This window comes from Panonychus citri, unplaced genomic scaffold, assembly GCF_014898815.1.
Source record: "Panonychus citri isolate SS breed McGregor unplaced genomic scaffold, ASM1489881v1 Contig00033, whole genome shotgun sequence".
NCBI classification, from domain to species: Eukaryota; Metazoa; Arthropoda; class Arachnida; order Trombidiformes; family Tetranychidae; genus Panonychus; species Panonychus citri.
Window position 1 is genome coordinate 553505 of NW_026515438.1, and position 18771 is coordinate 572275.

The 18771-nt window shown below is 32.9% G+C and overlaps 5 protein-coding genes across 10 annotated transcripts in view; 2 read left to right on the top strand and 3 right to left on the bottom strand.

Annotated features, from left to right (window-relative positions):
• Positions 1-2616: 2616 nt before the first annotated feature.
• On the top strand, positions 2617-3929 carry LOC128397450 (putative protein TPRXL). The gene has a single exon (XM_053358178.1). The coding sequence runs from the start codon at positions 2634-2636 to the stop codon at positions 3510-3512; it is 879 nt and encodes a 292-aa protein (XP_053214153.1). The 5' UTR covers positions 2617-2633; the 3' UTR covers positions 3513-3929.
• Positions 3930-6938: 3009 nt separating this feature from the next.
• Positions 6939-9624, bottom strand: LOC128397425 (protein ultraspiracle homolog). Its single transcript, XM_053358153.1, has 2 exons — positions 9612-9624; positions 6939-7577 (listed from the first exon to the last, which is right to left on the bottom strand). Exons 1-2 carry the CDS (start codon positions 9622-9624, stop codon positions 7195-7197), a joined length of 396 nt encoding a protein of 131 aa, XP_053214128.1. The 3' UTR covers positions 6939-7194.
• An 87-nt stretch (positions 9625-9711) lies between these two features.
• On the top strand, positions 9712-11370 carry LOC128397611 (choline-phosphate cytidylyltransferase A-like). Its single transcript, XM_053358353.1, is given in 2 exon segments — positions 9712-10900; positions 10903-11370. Coding segments are annotated over 2 exon segments (1272 nt in total). The 5' UTR covers positions 9712-10080; the 3' UTR covers positions 11355-11370.
• A 182-nt stretch (positions 11371-11552) lies between these two features.
• LOC128397613 (retinoic acid receptor RXR-alpha-like) lies at positions 11553-12501 on the bottom strand. The gene is made up of 4 exons (XM_053358354.1): positions 12260-12501; positions 12006-12151; positions 11744-11918; positions 11553-11669 (listed from the first exon to the last, which is right to left on the bottom strand). The coding sequence occupies exons 1-3, from the start codon at positions 12354-12356 to the stop codon at positions 11853-11855; spliced, it is 309 nt and encodes a 102-aa protein (XP_053214329.1). The 5' UTR covers positions 12357-12501; the 3' UTR covers positions 11553-11669; positions 11744-11852.
• A 1891-nt stretch (positions 12502-14392) lies between these two features.
• The window catches only part of LOC128397610 (retinoic acid receptor RXR-alpha-B-like), a 30212-nt gene continuing 25833 nt past the window's right edge, over positions 14393-18771 (bottom strand). The window contains exons 1-7 of one of the 6 annotated variants that reach the window (XM_053358349.1): positions 18612-18740; positions 18464-18490; positions 17804-18371; positions 16538-16880; positions 15515-15672; positions 15261-15406; positions 14393-15173 (exon numbers count right to left, since the gene is read on the bottom strand). In XM_053358349.1, coding sequence (XP_053214324.1) covers positions 14574-15173; positions 15261-15406; positions 15515-15672; positions 16538-16880; positions 17804-17933 — 1377 coding nt within the window. In that variant the 5' untranslated portion in view covers positions 17934-18371; positions 18464-18490; positions 18612-18740 and the 3' untranslated portion in view covers positions 14393-14573. Of the gene's footprint in view, positions 15174-15260; positions 15407-15514; positions 15673-16537; positions 16881-17803; positions 18386-18419; positions 18491-18611; positions 18751-18771 lie in introns of those variants that run through there. The other 5 variants (XM_053358347.1, XM_053358348.1, XM_053358352.1 and 2 more) reach the window with 5 other exon arrangements.

The window sequence follows — 18771 nt, forward strand, 5'->3', positions numbered from 1 at the left end:
TATTGTTAGTTTGCTGATCTAAATTTAGGCAATAATCAACATCGGTAATATTAATAATTGCATATGGTCACTTTCATTTCGAACTCTTTTTTCCGTTTCTCTTCCATCACTGACCAGTCAAGTTACATATTGATTATGGGAAGTTATCGGTTTGATTTATTTATTTATCATCTTTTTTTCGAATTTCAAATATTAACTTAAGTTTTTTTTCCATTTGAACATTTATGATTTTTATGGAAATCAAAAAGATTCAAAGTTTATATTATTACATTTTATTAGATGAATAGTTGAAGCTAGAAAGTACTTTAATTAGCAGTCAATTCTTCATGATTTATTACGGAAACATGAATGTTCATTGGTCTATTTAGTTACAATTTTATGACCAAAGAGTCTCTTTGGATTGGATAATGTTAATTTCTTGTGTTCGTATTTATTATGTATTATTATGTTTGTGGGTCGATTGTTGTTATAGAAAAATAATGTTACATTGATAAAGAGAAAATAATAGAAGAATGAAAATAATCAACAGTTTATTTATCATTCGAAGAAGAAAGAGAAGATGAGAATAGACAATTGGAGATAAATAATGGGAGTTTAGAATATGGATAAGGGTAAAGAGAGAGAAAAAGAGAAAAGAAAGGAAAAAGTAGATGAGGAGGAGGAAGAAAATGTTTTAAGGTTAACTCATCATCTTGAAAACTGACCGAAGGTCAGTTAGGTATTAGAAACCTGTTACAAAGACTATTTTAAGTACCAAGAAACTTGGAAAGGATTTCGAGTCAGTTGGAGAGAAGAAGAAGAAGAAGAAGAAGAAGAAGAAAAGGAAATAAGAGGAAGGAAGATGAGGTGAGATGAGATGATGGAAGATTATTCACTTAAATATTGCCTAAAATAGAGTAACAAGGAGAAGGAGAAAGAGAGAGAGAGAGAGAGAGAGAAAACGAAGGGCTTGACCATCGAAAATGGACAAAGCTAAACATCAACCCTTCTTAAAATCCAATGTAATACTTTTTCTTCTTCTTCTTCTTTTCTCTTTTTTCTCTCTCATTCTCACACAACTGGTCATAACCATTTCTATTTCTCTTTTCATCATCATCATCATCGTCGTCATAATCATCAGTATCTTTATCATCTTTCTTATTCTCTCATTCTCATTCTCTTTCTTTTTCCTTTTTACCCTCAAGGGATTTTCTATTTCGATTCACCATCAAAACGAAACAAAAGTAAAAATTTTCATCTTTACCGCTTTTTACTCAATCCTTTTGTCTCATCATCGCCATCATTATATTCATGATACTCACAGTCGTTGGTCATCCGTTTCATGTTGCACCAACTTGACCAATTCTAATTAAACCATTGAGAGAGAATTAGACTATTTTTAGCTCTCCAATTGAGTAAACCATATGTTACATGTGTTTGGACACTTAAATTGTATCACTAATCCTTTTTCATCTTTAATCCTTTTCTGGTTTAAAAGTTTTTCATATGTAATTGAAATGTTATCAATTAATTTCACGGATCAATCAATTAATTAGATTGATTAATTGATTACCATCAATAGCTCATATATTGTAATCATTGATGGAAACCACGAGTTTCTAGGCAATATTTGTTTCGCTTATGAATTTGAAAAGTTTCAATGTTCTCAAGAACGATTTGTAAAATTATTGCTATCTAAATGCTGTGATGTATTCAGATAAAAATAATCCTCTTGATGAAATTTTTCACTCAAATCAATTTCCTCCCAAGGTCAATAATTATGGACATAAGGAAACTTCATCGAGCTTAAATCTATTTACATTTGCTAATGATGGTTGATTAATTTTCCAGTAATAAAATTAAGAGGAGGTGGTGATCCTATTATGATGAGAATGACCAATGAGAATCAATCTAATATCTATTAAAGTGTTGGTCATTATTATCATCATCATGACCCTTCATCTAAATCCACCCTCACCCTCACCCTTGGCCTTTCTCATCTTCATTATAATGAATGAAAGTAAACAAAGAGTGGAAATGAAATGAAATGTAAATTGAGTAAAACTTTCAATTGATATGATTAAATAATCACTCGATTGATGGAAAAGTCTGATGATAGTAAATATGAGAGAAGGAGAGGGAGAAAGAAAGATTATGAAGGAGCTTACTTTTGACTCTTTGCTGTGAGAAGTGTAGTTGAGGTAATTGTGATGAATATAGAAAAAATGCTTCGATAATATTGGAGAGAATCGATGATCCAAGATGAAAACATGATGATATCGAAATCGAACAACTAATATAACAACAACTTGTTGATTCGTTTAAAGGAAAAAGGTAGAGACAGAGAAAGAGAGAGAAAGAAATAGAGAGAGAGACTAAAATGAAAGGAAGATAAGAAAACGAATTGGGATGATAAGAGTACATGCGTAAAAGAAAAGGAGGGAATTGACCATAAGAGTCGCTGGATGGACATCGTATTTAAATAGAAAGGATTCTAAGCTCAATGTTACAGCTTCATCATAAGATTTTCGATTGATCAAGTTGATTTATTTACTAAAGTTTCATCATCCTCATCCTCATTCTCACCTTAACCTTCACCTTTATTTTCATTTTCATTTCTATCTTCACCTTCATCTGATCTTCTCTATTCAATCATGTCTCATCCCAATATTTTCCATAAAAAGTTCAATGCAATTCCTTTTATCCCTCATTTAGCTAAGAATGTGAATCATCAGCATCACCATCAAGTGATAACTTGTGAGATTCCATTGGATTTAACATCTACTAATTCACCATTTACTAATTCATCGCCATCATCAACTCCACAATCAGGCACTTCTTTCTCATCTCCATCAAATTCATCTCGAGAACCACCGACTCCCAGTCCACCGACTGAAGAAATGGAGATTTCTTCTGATCCAATTGCTCCAATTGCTCCATTCCAACCAAGCCAATCGATTGGTCGATCCAAGGGTCGATCTCGATCTCGAATCAGTTCCCAGTCCAAGACTCAATCTCAATCTCAGTCTCAGTCCTTGAACCAATCTCAATCTCAAGAGGATAAATTTAATGTTCAACAAGGAGAATCATCATCTTCATCCTCTTCATCTTCATCATCATCTAATACTCCAGACGGAATACAACAACCGACAACACCAACAAAAGAAGGAGAAACATCCCAAGAACAAGATCAATCGACAAACGAAGCGACTCAATCGAATGGCCGTAAAAAGAAAGGTGAACCCACACCGGCTCATCTGAAGGACGAAAACTATTGGAAAAGGCGAGAAAAGAATAACGAATCGGCGAAAAAGTCTCGCGACAAATTGAAAAAGAAACAATTGGAAAACGAAAAGTTAATCGGAAAACTGACCAAAGAATTGGAAGCTCTTCATGTGCAAAATGCTGCGTTGACCCTCGAGATTAAACACTTGGTCCATTTGCTTTCGGATCGAGATCCTGAGCGATACAATTTATATCAAGCGATGGATTGTACATTCGGTGGGAATTTGAATTTATCGAAAACAAAGTGATCGACTTTCTTTCTCTTTATGGAAAAAGTGATGAGGATAATTTGCTTTTTCGCCCTCTTTTATTAATTGAATGAAATTTTGGAGATTATCAATGATCTTCTAATTGAATAAAAAGATATTTTCAGCAATAAAAAAGGAGATTAATTAAGATCATTAAGCTGATCACTTTGAACTTAATTCTTCTTGAATTTAAACTTTTTGTCTCTGGCTTGTAACAATAAACATCTTATCTGACCATTTGGAAAATTCAATTTAAATCAAGTTTTATCAACAAACGGAAAAAGAATTGATGTAAATTTTTCCAGTTCCAATGGTCAGTTAATCTATTTTTGTAAATCAATCAAAACGAATACATGAAATTGCATATGTTTATTCCGATGTCGATGTCGATGGTGGTGGTGATCGCCATTGGTCATTTTCTTTACAAGATTATAATATTTTCTGTATTAGTCAAACAATTGAACAATAAATCATATCAATAACTAAAATTTACCTTCTTCTTGTATAAATAATAGTAAATCATATTAATAAGATTTTAAATTTCCTTTGACATTTTAACCTTTTCAAGATCATTTCTCAAATAAAGGGTTATGGATGTGACACTTTCTTGAATTCTAAAAGATTTCAATCTAATAGGGATTCTCATCATGTGAAATCAGTGATATTATAGATTCTTTGATTATATAACTTTAGGTCTTATTGGCTAACAAACAGTAACCACATGACCAAAGAGTCTCTTTGGATTGGATAATGTTAATTTCTTGTGTTCGTATTTATTATGTATTATTATGTTTGTGGGTCGATTGTTGTTATAGGAAAATAATGTTACATTGATAAAGAGAAAATAATAGAAGAATGAAAATAATCAACAGTTTATTTATCATTCGAAGAAGAGAAAAAGAGAAGATGAGAATAGACAATTGGAGCTAAATAATGGGAGTTTAGAATATGGATAAGGGTAAAAGAGAGAGAGAAAAGAAAGGAAAAAGTAGATGAGGAGGAGGAAGAAAATGTTTTAAGGTTAACTCATCATCTTGAAAACTGACCGAAGGTCAGTTAGGTATTAGAAACCTGTTACAAAGACTATTTTAAGTACCAAGAAACTTGGAAAGGAGTTGAGCCAGTTGGGGAGAAGAAGAAGAAGAAGAAGAAGAAGAAGAAGAAAAGGAAATAAGAGGAAGGAAGATGAGGTGAGATGAGATGATGGAAGATTATTCACTTAAATATTGCCTAAAATAGAGTAACAAGGAGAAGGAGAAGAGAGAGAGAGAGAGAAAACGAAGGGCTTGACCATCGAAAATGGACAAAGCTAAACATCAACCCTTCTTAAAATCCAATGTAATACTTTTTTCTTCTTCTTCTTCTTTTCTCTTTTTTCTCTCTCATTCTCACACAACTGGTCATAACCATTTCTATTTCTCTTTCATCATCATCATCATCGTCGTCATAATCATCAGTATCTTTATCATCTTTCTTATTCTCTCATTCTCTCTCTTTTCCTTTTTACCCTCAAGGGATTTTCTATTTCGATTCACCATCAAAACGAAACAAAAGTAAAAATTTTCATCTTTACCGCTTTTTACTCAACCCTTTTGTCTCATCAATGCCATCATTATATTCATGATACTTGCAGTCGTTGGTCATCCGTTTCATGTTGCACCAACTTGACCAATTCTAATTAACCCATTGAGAGAGAGAGAGAGAATTAGACTATTTTTAGCTCTCCAATTGAGTAAACCATATGTTACATGTGTTTGGACACTTAAATTGTATCACTAATCCTTTTTCATTTTTAATCCTTTTCTGGTTTAAAAGTTTTTCATATGTAATTAAATGTTATCAATTAATTTCACGGATCAATCAATTAATTCGATTTATCAATTGATTACCTTCAATAACACGGCCAGTACAATTAATAGACTATGTTCATCTCTAGATGTCCACCAATTGTCCATCTCAATCATCAAGAATTATTGTCCAATTAGATATCGTAGTTATCTAGAGTAATAGATGACCTTTGGTCAAGAAAATGATTCAATTCTTCACAGTTATAATCTTATCATCATGATGGTCAAACAACTTTTCTGACCTTTCCAATTACTCAGAAACTTATAATCAAGGATATTTATTATTAATAAATCGTCGATAATCAAGATAAACTGGCCAGTTAATTGTATGAAAATAGTACAAAGTTCAATGGTTAATTGTTGGTAATTTGATTAAATCTTTCATAATTATTTGCCCTTTGTAAGTGTTACCGCTTCCTAATCACATGGAAGGAAAATTAAATCAATTAGTTAACAAGTTAATCAGTTAATTGTCATGGTGATCAATGTTATCTGCAAACATTAAATTGTTTATTTTAGTAAACTAATAATTAATTGGAGTTTTTTTAACATTTAATGTTATCAATTCAATTGTTTAATCAATGGAAAGGAGGAAAATTAATATTTGTTTAATAATTAACGATAATTAAAAGTTTCTTTTTTTACTCTATAATAATTTTTAGAAAAAAAATTTCGTTTCAAATTTCAAGGGGAAAATTATGATGAGATGGACATAGCAACTTACTGGTCAGTTATCAGTTGATATTCAAGTGGAAAAAGGGTTCAGCTGATGGTCAATCTTTCGGTTCCCTTGACCATTTGGTCACTCGCTGTTTGCTAATCTATTTTAACAATCAAAGGCAATAATTATCATAAGAATTCATAAAATTACATATGGTAATGGTCACTTTCTGTTTTCGAAATTTTTTCTTTTGTTCTTTTCACTTTTTTTTCTCTTCTCTTCCAAACTGACCAGACTAATCCATAAAGTAAACACGAAGAGTTTACTATGATGACCATAACAAATGAAGATAATTAAAACTTTTTCAGAGAAAATCATAACTATGTTGATAGTTATCAGAAACTATTTGATAAAATCTTTTATGATTGTTTCATTGGTCAGTTGGATAACAATCGAGGTTCGCTTTTGATTGGTTAATGTTAATGATGTTATATATTATTATGTAGTCTCAGGATGCTTGACCATTACTATAACAAATGGTATAGGATGAGGGATGTAACTTTTGAACGGATATTCAATGTAATGAATGACCACATACAATGTATGAAAAGTAGTTGTACTAAATTGGTGATGATCATCATATGTAAGAGACCATGAAGAGTAAAACGAAATCATCATCATTCGCATCCTCATCACAGGGAAAAAAAGGAAAGAGAGAGAGAAGGGGAGTTGGTGTGGGAGGTAAGAGAGAGATGAGAGAGAAAAGAGTAGTGACCAAACGGAAAAGCGAAATTAAGTTACCCTTGTGATTATTGGAATAGAAAAGGTCATCGAGAGGGTTCACCTAAACTACTAATAACATTTACTAATCATTAGCTGATCATCAACATCATCATCATCTTAATCTTCATCTTCATAATCATCAGTGTCTTTTTCTTGATGATCCATTTACTTCAAGTTTAACTGTTTTAATTTGATATTTGAAAAGTTTTCTTTTTAAACTAAATTTAGAGTCATTGTTGCATAGAACCGTTACCAAATGATCTGTCGGTGGATATAATTTACTTCAGAATGACCAATGGTCATCGTTATCGTCTTTCTCTCTTTCTCTCTCTCTCTTTCTTTCTCTCTTTCTTGGTTTGATTGTTTGTCTTTGTTTTCTTTTCATTGATTATTACCTGTAAACGCCATAGTGTTTACCAGAAGCACGATCACCACAAATTGAGCAAAGATGTTTAGATCCACTTAAAGGATGATTAGGAGGATATCGCGGTGTCGGTGAAGGAGAGGCGACCGGTGTTGTTGGTAAACTAACGGAGTTACTTGGTGGACCAGGAGTAAATGGATTGTTATTATTGTTGTTGTTGTTGATTATATTGTTATTCAATCCTATTCCTCCTCCTCCTGATCCTAATCCAATGGGATAAGTTAACGTTGGTGGTGTTTGTCCAGTAATCGGAGTGGGTGAATTTATCCCTGGAGTTCCAGGTATTCCAATACTTCCAGAATTACCATTGGCAACTAGAAGAGTAAATGAAAATAAGTTGAACTTGTTTTCTACACAATCGAAGTTTTGTAGTAAGAGTTGAGTAGAGAAAGTAAATTATTCTAAATTCAACTTTACTAAAACTCTTTTAACACATAATCAAAGAGTGAGCTTGTGATTTCTCATAGATTCAATTTCTACACTAATCATGTTAATTTAGAACAATTTAAAATGTAATTTAGAAACTTTTCCCAATACTTTCGCTCGAAGCTTTAGATGCATGTTTTGGATGATGGACCGAAGAAAAGAGTTACTTTTTCTCTCTCTCATTCCATTTGGGTTGTTGAGTGAGTGTTTAGAATCACATGGAATAACAGGCTCATTGGTCTTCTGTGCTAAGAAACATTGGCTTTTACATTAGAATTCAAGGTTACTAGGAAGTGACATGGAGTGAGAAGGAAGGAGATAAAAAGAGAAATAAAAAAGCGAAAAGAAAAAGAATATAAAAAAACGGGTTACCTTGCAATTCTCGCTTAGAGTCTACAACGATTATACAAGATAACGAAATTCATTCAATTGGACAAGAACATGAATTCAGTTTCTTTTTCTTTCTTTTTTCTAATCATCTAATGTACCTACTTGTAGTACATGGATATGCAAATTAGGGTCTGATCTTTGTTGGAGAGACTCGATGAATCCAAGGTGGACTTGGATAGTGGTAGTTTGACCGATACATATTTGTCATGTTAAAAGGTCGAGCTTATTAGCATAAAATTGCGTTTCAAGGTCTTATGAAGGTGCTAGCATGAGCTACCTTCATGGTCAATGGTCTAACTTAACCTATTCAAGTCTCTAGGACTAATGGTTGCCGAGAATATCTAAAAAACATCGACAAGAGTATATGAATTGACTTGAATTATATCCACCGACAGATCATTTGGTAACGGTTCTGAACAATTGGTTTAAAATGAAAACTTTTCAAATATCAAATTAAAACAGTTAAACTTGAAGTAAATGGATCATCAAGAAAAAGACACTGATGATTATGGAGATGAAGAGATGGAGATGAAGATTAAGATGATGATGTTGATGATCAGCTAATGATTAGTAAATGTTATTAGTAGTTTAGGTGAACCCTCTCGATGACCTTTTCTATTCCAATAATCACAAGGGTAACTTAATTTCGCTTTTCCGTTTGGTCACTACTCTTTTCTCTCTTCTCTCTCATCTCTCATCTTTCTTTCTTTCTACTCTCTCTCTCTCTTACCTCCCACACTCACTCCTCCCCCTCTCTTTTTTAAATTTTCCCTTTTTTCCTGCGATTAGGATGCGAATGATGATTTAGTTTTACTCTTCATGGTCTCTTACATATGATGATCATCATCCCAATTTATTCTCTCTTTCTCTATTAGTTATCACTATTTTTCGCATTACAATGTAGCTTTAATGTCGTTGATGAGTTTTCCCTCCGGTGAATCCATCACTTTGATCAATTGTGAAATAGTCTCAATATAAAGACGACATCACTTCCCGTAGGATAAACACAATTTGTTTTCTACTCTGGTTCCTATTTTCTACTCCACTGATTCCGTTGATCGTCAAAGTCCTTTAGCGTTCATCTTTCACTTTGCTCTTTCAGGTTCTTTCTCTATCAATCGATTTTATAATTATTGAGATGTTAATGAAAATAATTATTCTAATTGTTATGTATAAACTTGGAACTAATCTAATTTTCATGATCAATTGTTTTTCCCTTCAGTTGTGAAGTTTGTAAGGGTTTCTTTAAAGAATACTGATTGAATAAGATACTCGTAACGCCATCTAGCTGGTAATTTAGATTCTATTTCATAATTAACTTTCTGCTCATTTAGATGGTTAGTAAATTGAAGGTTTTACTGATCATAACTAAAGAGATCGTTTTAATTTATGAAGTAGATCTAAACATCGTTGCTCAATTTGTGATTGATTTACAAAAAAAAGATCAACTGACCATTGGAACTGGACAACGTCAACGTTTGTGTCAACTCTTTTTCTTTTGCTTATAATATTGAATTTCTTTTAAATGCTCAGTTTAAGATGTTTATTGTTACAAACTCAAGACAAACCGTTTAAATTCATGAAGAATTATCGTAAAAGTGATTATCTTAATTATCTTAGTTAATCTCATTTTCTATGACTGAAAATATCTTTTCGTCTAATCAAATGATAATAATCTCCGAAATTTCATTCGATTAATAGGAGGACGAAAAAATCAAATTTGAGAGAAGAGAGACTAAAATGAAAGGAAGACAGGAAGATAAGAAAACGAATTGGGATGATAAGAGTACATGCGTAAAAGAAAAGGAGGGAATTGACCATAAGAGTCGCTGGATGGACATCGTATTTAAATAGAAAGGATTCTAAGCTCAATGTTACGACTTCATCATAAGATCTTCGATTGATCAAGTTGATTTATTTACTAAAGTTTCATCATCCTCATTCTCATTCTCATTCTCATCATCTTCCCTCTCACCTTAACCTTCACCTTTATTTTCATTTTCATCTTCACCTTCATCTGATCTTCTCTATTCCATCATGTCTCATCCCAATATTTTCCATAAAAAGTTCAATGCGATTCCTTTTATCCCTCATTTAGCTAAGAATGTGAATCATCAGCATCACCATCAAGTGATAACTTGTGAGATTCCATTGGATTTAACATCTACTAATTCACCATTTACTAATTCATCGCCATCATCAACTCCACAATCAGGCACTTCTTTCTCATCTCCATCAAATTCATCTCGAGAACCACCGACTCCCAGTCCACCGACTGAAGAAATGGAGATTTCTTCTGATCCAATTGCTCCAATTGCTCCATTCCAACCAAGCCAATCGATTGGTCGATCCAAGACTCAATCTCAATCTCAATCTCAAGAGTGTAAATTTAATGTTCAACGAGCCGAATCATCATCTTCATCCTCTTCATCTTCATCATCATCTAATACTAATACTCCAGACGGAATACAACAACCGACAACACCAACAAAAGAAGGAGAAACATCCCAAGAACAAGATCAATCGACAAACGAAGCTCCATATTCTACGGACGCTGAAGCAATTGCAGAACGTAATGCCTGTGATTATTCGATTAAAATCACCATGGAAACAGCTAAAACTGGTAAAGCGCCGAGGAGAGTTCGTGTATATGCTGATGGCATTTTCGATCTATTCCATTTGGGACATGCTAAACAATTGAAACAAGCCAAAAATGGCTTCCCTGATGTTTGGTTGATTGTTGGTGTCAATAATGATGAGATGACCCACTCACTCAAAGGAAAAACTGTCATGAATGAAGATGAACGTTACGAAGCGGTTAGATTCTGTTGTTTTGTCGATGAAGTTATTCGAGATGCTCCTGGGTTCTTACTGAGGAGTTTTTAGCCGAAAATAAGATTGATTTTGTTGCTCATGATGATATTCCTTACACAACCGACGATCAAGATGATGTTTATTCTCTAATCAAAGAGAAAGGGATGTTCCTGACGACTAATAGAACCGAAGGTGTTTCAACAAGCGATTTAGTGGCAAGAATTGTTAAGGATTATGATATTTATGTTCGCCGTAATTTAGCTAGAGGATATTCTGCAAAAGATATGAATGTATCCTTTATAAATGAGAAAAAGTTTCTCCTACAAAACAAAATGGAAGAGCTTAAAGACAAATTTGAGGAAAAGAAACATGGATTTCTTCAAATATGGGAAGAGAAGTCAAGAGATTTTATCGGCAATTTCCTCGATCTATTTGGCCGTCAAGGTGCTTTAAATAAAAGTGAAGGGCTTCAAAGGGCTTTACATCTAATTGAATAAAAAGGTTTTCAGCAATAAAAAAGGAGATTAATTAAGATCATTAAGTTAATCATTTTGACCCAATTCTTCTTGAATTTAAACTTTTTGTCTCTGGCTTGTAACAATAAACATCTTAAGTGACCATTTGGAGGATTTATTAATAATTTAAATCGAGTTTAATCAAACAAACGGAAAAAGAATTGATGTAAATTTGTCCAGTTCCAATGATCAGTTAATCTATTTTTGTAAATCAATCAAAACTAATACATGAAATTGCATATGTTCATTCCGATGTCGATGGTGGTAGTGATGATGGTGATCGCAATTGGTCATTTTCTTTACAAAATTATAATATTTTCTGTATTAGTCAAACAATTGAACAATAAATCATATCAATAACTAAAATTTACCTTCTTCTTGTTGTATAAATAATATAAATCATATTAATAAGAATTTAAACTAGCTTTAGAGTCATCGTTGCATTACAATGTTACCAAATATTCTTTCTGTGGATATAATTTAATTTAATTCAATCAGCTGATACAATTGACGATCCGCTGCTTGCCAAATATTAGTAATTGGATCCTAAGGAATCAAAAGAATAAAGTAACAATTAGCCTGATTAATATTCTAATAATTTCATGATGAAATTGTCTAGAAGATGAAACCTACACTGAGATCAAGATCATCATTTCGAGGTTCACTTCGTAGTTCCGCTTCCAAGATCCTCTCGATTGGCATATCGTTATGACTTGTACTTGTACTTTCAACTTCGTTATCATTTTTATCCTTATTCCGTTGTCGCTCTTCTTGGACAGCTAAATAAAGGCCAGCAAAGTGTAAGAGTAAAGAAAGTTATCATTAATTTTAAAAGAGAAACAATGAATTGTAATTACCATTTTAATTTCTAAATAATGTCAACCTACCTTCTCGTTTCATTCCCATCATGAGACATTTCTGATATCGACAATATTGACATCGATTCCGTTGTCGCTTGTCAATGATACAATTTTTTTCCTTCATCGGAGGGAAAACTCATCAACGACATTAAAGCTACATTGTAATGCGAAAAATAGTGATACCAATAGAGAAAGAGAGAGTAAATTGGTGATGATGACGATCATAAGTAAGAGACCATGACCATTTTCTCTCTCTTACCTCCCACATCCACTCCTCTCTCTCTCTCTCTCTTAAATTTTTCCTGTGATGAGAATGCGAATGGTGATGATTTAGTTTTACTCTTCATGGACTCTTACATATAATCATCACCATTGGGACGATCCGTTTAAATTTATGAAGAATTAAGGTAAAAGTGCTCATCTTAATACCTTAATATCTTATATATTACATGTATATAATATCTTAATATCTTTTCGTCTAATCAAATGATAATAATCTCCGAAATTTCATTCGATTAATAGGAGGACGAAAAAATCAAATTTGAGAGAAGAGAGACTAAAATGAAAGGAAGACAGGAAGATAAGAAAACGAATTGGGATGATAAGAGTACATGCGTAAAAGAAAAGGAGGGAATTGACCATAAGAGTCGCTGGATGGACATCGTATTTAAATAGAAAGGATTCTAAGCTCAATGTTACGACTTCATCATAAGATCTTCGATTGATCAAGTTGATTTATTTACTAAAGTTTCATCATCCTCATCCTCATTCTCATCATCTTCCCTCTCACCTTACCCTTACCCTTCACCCTCATTTTCATTTTCATTTTCACCGTCATCTGATCTTCTCTATTCAATCATGTCTCATCCCAATATTTTCCATAAAAGTTCAATGCGATTCCTTTCATCCCTCATTTAGCCAAGAATGTGAACCATTAGCAACAACACCAACATCAACCACCCGGAATCAATCATAGTTATCCACAATATTCATTATCCATTATCTACTTAACCTAGTTACTCTTATTCACCTCAGTGTTTTGCGAATAACACTTGCTATCCACTAACAATTTATCATTATTATTGCAATATTATTAACCACGATAGCCACGATATTATTGGAAATAACTCGAAAAGCATAATAAACAGCACGGAAAAAGTTGGAGCTAACCTAACCTAACCTAAACCGAAACCCGCGGGATCTTGGGAAAGCGGGATTTTCTGGTTTTTCTCGGTAAATTTTGAATAAGATTCTCATATTCTGGGCACTTATTAAGATCAGTTTTAGTTGCCGATGATAATACAGGGCAATTCAGCTACTTTGTTGGCTTTCTTTTCACGATTAATCAAAAACACTTGACCGATAGAGTCCATATTTCGTCTATGGAAGTTTGACCGATACTCAATTGTCATATTTCAAGGTCATAAAGGTTATTTATGATAGAACGCATTTGAAGGTCATTTGAAGAACTTTTTGAAAACTAGAAATTTTTTCAAACCTAGTCATGAAGTCAAAAAATTATAATATCACAAAGCAACTTTGGTATCGCGCTTCAACAAAATCAGTTACTTTAGATAACTTTTTACAGAAAGCAAATTGAATTAGACCCTGTAAGCTTAGAAATGATAAAACATAACTGGTAGGCTTAAAAAATTTCTAGTTTTCAAAAAGTTCTTCAAATGACCCTCAAGATTAAGCACTTGGTCCATTTGCTTTCGGATCGAGATTTACCTTCTTCTTGTTGTATAAATAATATTAAATCATATTAATAAGATTTTAAACTAAATTCAGAGTCATTGTTGCATAGAACCGTTACCAAATGATCTGTCGTTGGATATAATTTACTTCAGAATGACCAATGGTCATTGTTATCGTCTTTCTATTTTCATCTCTCTCTTTTTCTTATTTCCTTTCTTTTTCTTGGTTTGATTCTTTGTCTTTGTTTTCTTTTCATTGATTATTACCTGTAAACGCCATAGTGTTTACCAGAACAAAGAAAGTTAATCAAGAAATAGAATTTAAATTACCAGCTAGATGGCGTTACGAGTATCGTACTCAATAACAATTAAAGAATTAAGATTTGGTCAACTCATAAACTGAGGCTAATTGTTTCAGTTTTAAATGTTTGAAATAGAAAAATATTTCCAATCAATTGAATCATTTGAAATGTTAAATTATGTCTTTTATTTGTTTGTATAATAATATGTATTTATGTTCATGTGTATATTTAAGATGGATAATGAGATTTAAGGTGATTAAAAGTATATATTTTGGATTAGATGTATAAGAATTGTAATATATTTATAATATTCGTAATTGAGAGAGAGAAAAGAAAAATAAATTAATGATCGGAGGGATTTTCCAACATTTGTAAAAGAAATTTATCAATAGGTGTATCTCCTATTAGCTTGAAAAAGAAAAGATGTTCGAGACATTTAAGGCCAATAGATCGTAGGGCAGGTAAACGAAGTAACAATTTAGCGAATCGACCTGTTTGATCGGGATAAGTGGCTTTACAATAATCTTCAAGAACAGCATATATTTTATCACGTAAATGCTCAACCTGTGTGGTTGCTTTAAGACTTTTAGCTTCCGGGTTGAAAAGTACGATTGATCTTAAACAGCCAAGTTCAGTTCGGTCCATTTTCAATTCCCTCATCTTGGCAACTAGTTCGGTTAATACTCGATCGAAAATGGCTCCAACTCCCGCTTGATGGGCTGAATTACGATGTACCACCAAACCGGTGGCTAATACGATTCCATCTTTAACATTCATCGATCTGTGTGAGAAACCAGCGATAAGAAGCTCATTCCAACCACTTTTCAATAGAATCATTTGATCTCCAATCGATAGATCACAAAAATGTGGTATATGTTTGGCCCATTCAATCAGCTGATACAATTGACGATCCGCTGCTTGCCAAATATTAGTAATTGGATCCTAAGGAATCAAAAGAATAAAGTAACAATTAGCCTGATTAATATTCTAAAAATTTCATGATGAAATTGTCTAGAAGACAAAACGTACACTGAGATCAAGATCATCATTTCGAGGTTCACTTCGTAGTTCCGCTTCCAAGATCCTCTCGATTGGCATATCGTTATGACTTGTACTTGTACTTTCAACTTCGTTATCATTTTTATCCTTATTCCGTTGTCGCTCCTCTTGGACAGCTAAATAAAGGCCAGCAAAGTGTAAGAGTAAAGAAAGTTATCATTAATTTTAAAAGAGAAACAATGAATTGTAATTACCATTTTAATTTCTAAATAATGTCAACCTACCTTCTCGTTTCATTCCCATCATGAGACATTTCTGATATCGACAATATTGACATCGATTCCGTTGTCGCTTGTCAATGATACAATTTTTTTCCTCTCGACAAGCGTATGTAAGATCCTTACGAACGGTCCTTTTGAAGAAACCCTTACAACCTTCGCAACTGCAGGGAAAAACAATTGATCATGAAAATTAGATTAGTTCCAAGTTTATACATAACAATTAGAATAATTATTTTTCATTAACATTTCAATAATTATAAAATCGATTGATAGAGAAAGAACCTGAAAGAGCAAAGTGAAAGATGAACGCTAAAGGACTTTGACGATCAACGGAATCAGTGGAGTAGAAAATAGGAAACAGAGTAGAAAACAAATTGTGTTTATCCTACGGGAAGTGATGTCGTCTTTATATTGAGACTATTTCACAATTGATCAAAGTGATGGATTCAACGAAGGGAAAACTCATCAACGACATTAAAGCTACATTGTAATGCGAAAAATAGTGATAACTAATAGAGAAAGAGAGAGTAAATTGGTGATGATGATGATCATATGTAAGAGACCATGAAGAGTAAAATTAAATCATCATTCGCATCCTAATCACAGGAAAAAAGGGATAATTTAAAAGAGAGAAGGGGAGTTGGTGTGGGAGGTAAGAGAAAGTAGAGAGAAAGATGAGAGATGAGAGAGAAAAGAGTAGTGACCAAACGGAAAACGAAATCAAGTTATTGGAAAAGAAAAGGTCATCGAGAGGGTTCACCTAAACTACTAATACTCATCAGTGTCTTTTTCTTGATGATCTATTTACTTCAAGATTAACTGTTTTAATTTGATATTTGAAAAGTTTTCTTTTTAAACTAAATTTAGAGTCATTGTTGCATAGAACCGTTACCAAATGATCTGTCGGTGGATATAATTTACTTCAGAATGACCAATGGTCATCGTTATCGTCTTTCTCTCTCTCTCTTTCTTTCTCTCTTTCTTGGTTTGATTGTTTGTCTTTGTTTTCTTTTCATTGATTATTACCTGTAAACGCCATAGTGTTTACCAGAAGCACGATCACCACAAATTGAGCAAAGATGTTTAGATCCACTTAAAGGATGATTAGGAGGATATCGCGGTGTCGGTGAAGGAGAGGCGACCGGTGTTGTTGGTAAACTAACGGAGTTACTTGGTGGACCAGGAGTAAATGGATTGTTATTATTGTTGTTGTTGTTGATTATATTGTTATTCAATCCTATTCCTCCTCCTCCTGATCCTAATCCAATGGGATAAGTTAATGTTGGTGGTGTTTGTCCAGTAATCGGAGTGGGTGAATTTATCCCTGGAGTTCCAGGTATTCCAATACTTCCAGAATTACCATTGGCAACTAGAAGAGTAAATGAAAATAAGTTAATCGAGAGAAAAAAAATTTTCAGATTAAATCAAAAGTTAATCCAAGTCACGATATCAAGTTTTTTTTCGTCAACATAATTAAATCAATGTGTCAGATTAATGAATCAACTGATTGACCATCATGAGTTCGTGTGTGTATTTGTCATATAAAAGGCTAATTGTGAGTATAAAAATAGGCTTGATTCACCTACAGGTATATAAAAGTATTAGAAAGACAGAAAGAAAAAAAATTCGTTGAGGATAATCATTTGCTGTTCAGTGAATAATAACTATTATCAAATTGTGTTTGAGATCCGGAAACGGAAGACAACCTTGAGACAAGTTTTTGCTATGGCAAGGACGTGATATTTCAAGGTTACTGAGCATAGAAAAGTTAATCATGTTGCTTGTTTTCTACACAATCAAAATTAACATAAAATTTTGTTGTTGAGGAGAGAAAGTAAATTATTCTTTGTTGTTGATGATGGAGAGATGATGATGGACCGAAGAAAAGAATTACTTTCTCTCTCTCTCAATTTCTCTCTCATTCCATTTGGGTTGTTGAGTGAGTGTTTAGAATCACATGGAATAACAGGCTCATTGGTCTTCTATGCTAAGAAACATTGGCTTTTACATTAGAATTCAAGGTTACTAGGAAGTGACATGGAGTGAGAAGGAAGGAGATAAAAAGAGAAATAAAAAAGCGAAAAGAAAAGAAAAACTAGAAAAAGAATATAAAAAAACGGGTTACCTTGCAATTCTCACTTAAAAGTCTACAACGATTATACAAGATAACGAAATTCATTCAATTGGATAAGAACATGAATTCAGTTTCTTTTCTTTCTTTTTCTTTCTCTTTTCTAATCATCTTTTCTTCTTCTTCTTTCTTTTTTCTAACTGGCTGAATTTTCTCATTACAGTTTCTCCTTGGTGGTTGATAGTAATTTCTCCTCATCATCGTTCGGTTGATTCTTCTTTTTTTACTTTCTTCTTTTTTTCGCTTTTGCTTGGATAATGTTGAATTTTGAGTAACTGGCGATTCTTTCATTTTCTCTCCTCTTGTTTCGGCTTTTCTTCTGTTCTTTCGTTCGAATTCAAACTCTTTTCGATTCTTCCTTGATAGGAAAATCTTGCAACATCCATTTTCTTCTTCTTCTTCTTGTAAACCCAAATGACGTAAAATTTTGGTAGAATCAAGGTCACCTTCAAGGAATTCCGGTTTCTCTTTCGGCACCAAACATACACACAGGTAAATCCATGTATAAGCTTAGGGTCTGGGCTTTGTTGAAGAGACTTGATGAATCCAAGGTAGACTTGACTCTTTCCATGCAGGTTTTTCTCTCTCTCTCTCTCTCTTTCTGAGAATTCATAGGAACATAATCTCTTGTTAAAATCTCAGACGAACGTCAATACCAAGAAAGAAGTGAGCAAATTCCGAAACAATGAAACTGTAATCAATTTAAAGCAAATGAACACATTGAAACACCTAAAGAGACAAGAAAACAACACACCCAAAAATTATTGATGTACTAACCAAATTGAAGGTAACATTTAAAACTTATCCACAGTTTAACCTACAATTTACCTGGATGATACATGGAAGACCTAAAAACAAAAGGACACAGAGATCAATAAAGATTTGGAAATAATTTAATTCATTTCTTGAATTTGATCAAATGGAAAAAAGAAAAAGAAAATCAATACAAACAAAAGACAAGAGACTAACCTTCATAGTGAATCTTACGTAACACCGACCATTGGAAACTCGTTAGTTCTCATTAAATTAAAATTTTCTCTCAACAATCAAATAGAAACAATTTAAAAACAAAAAGATTAATCAACTTTATCATTGACAATTTGTCAACATTTTGGGTTAACGATGTTCA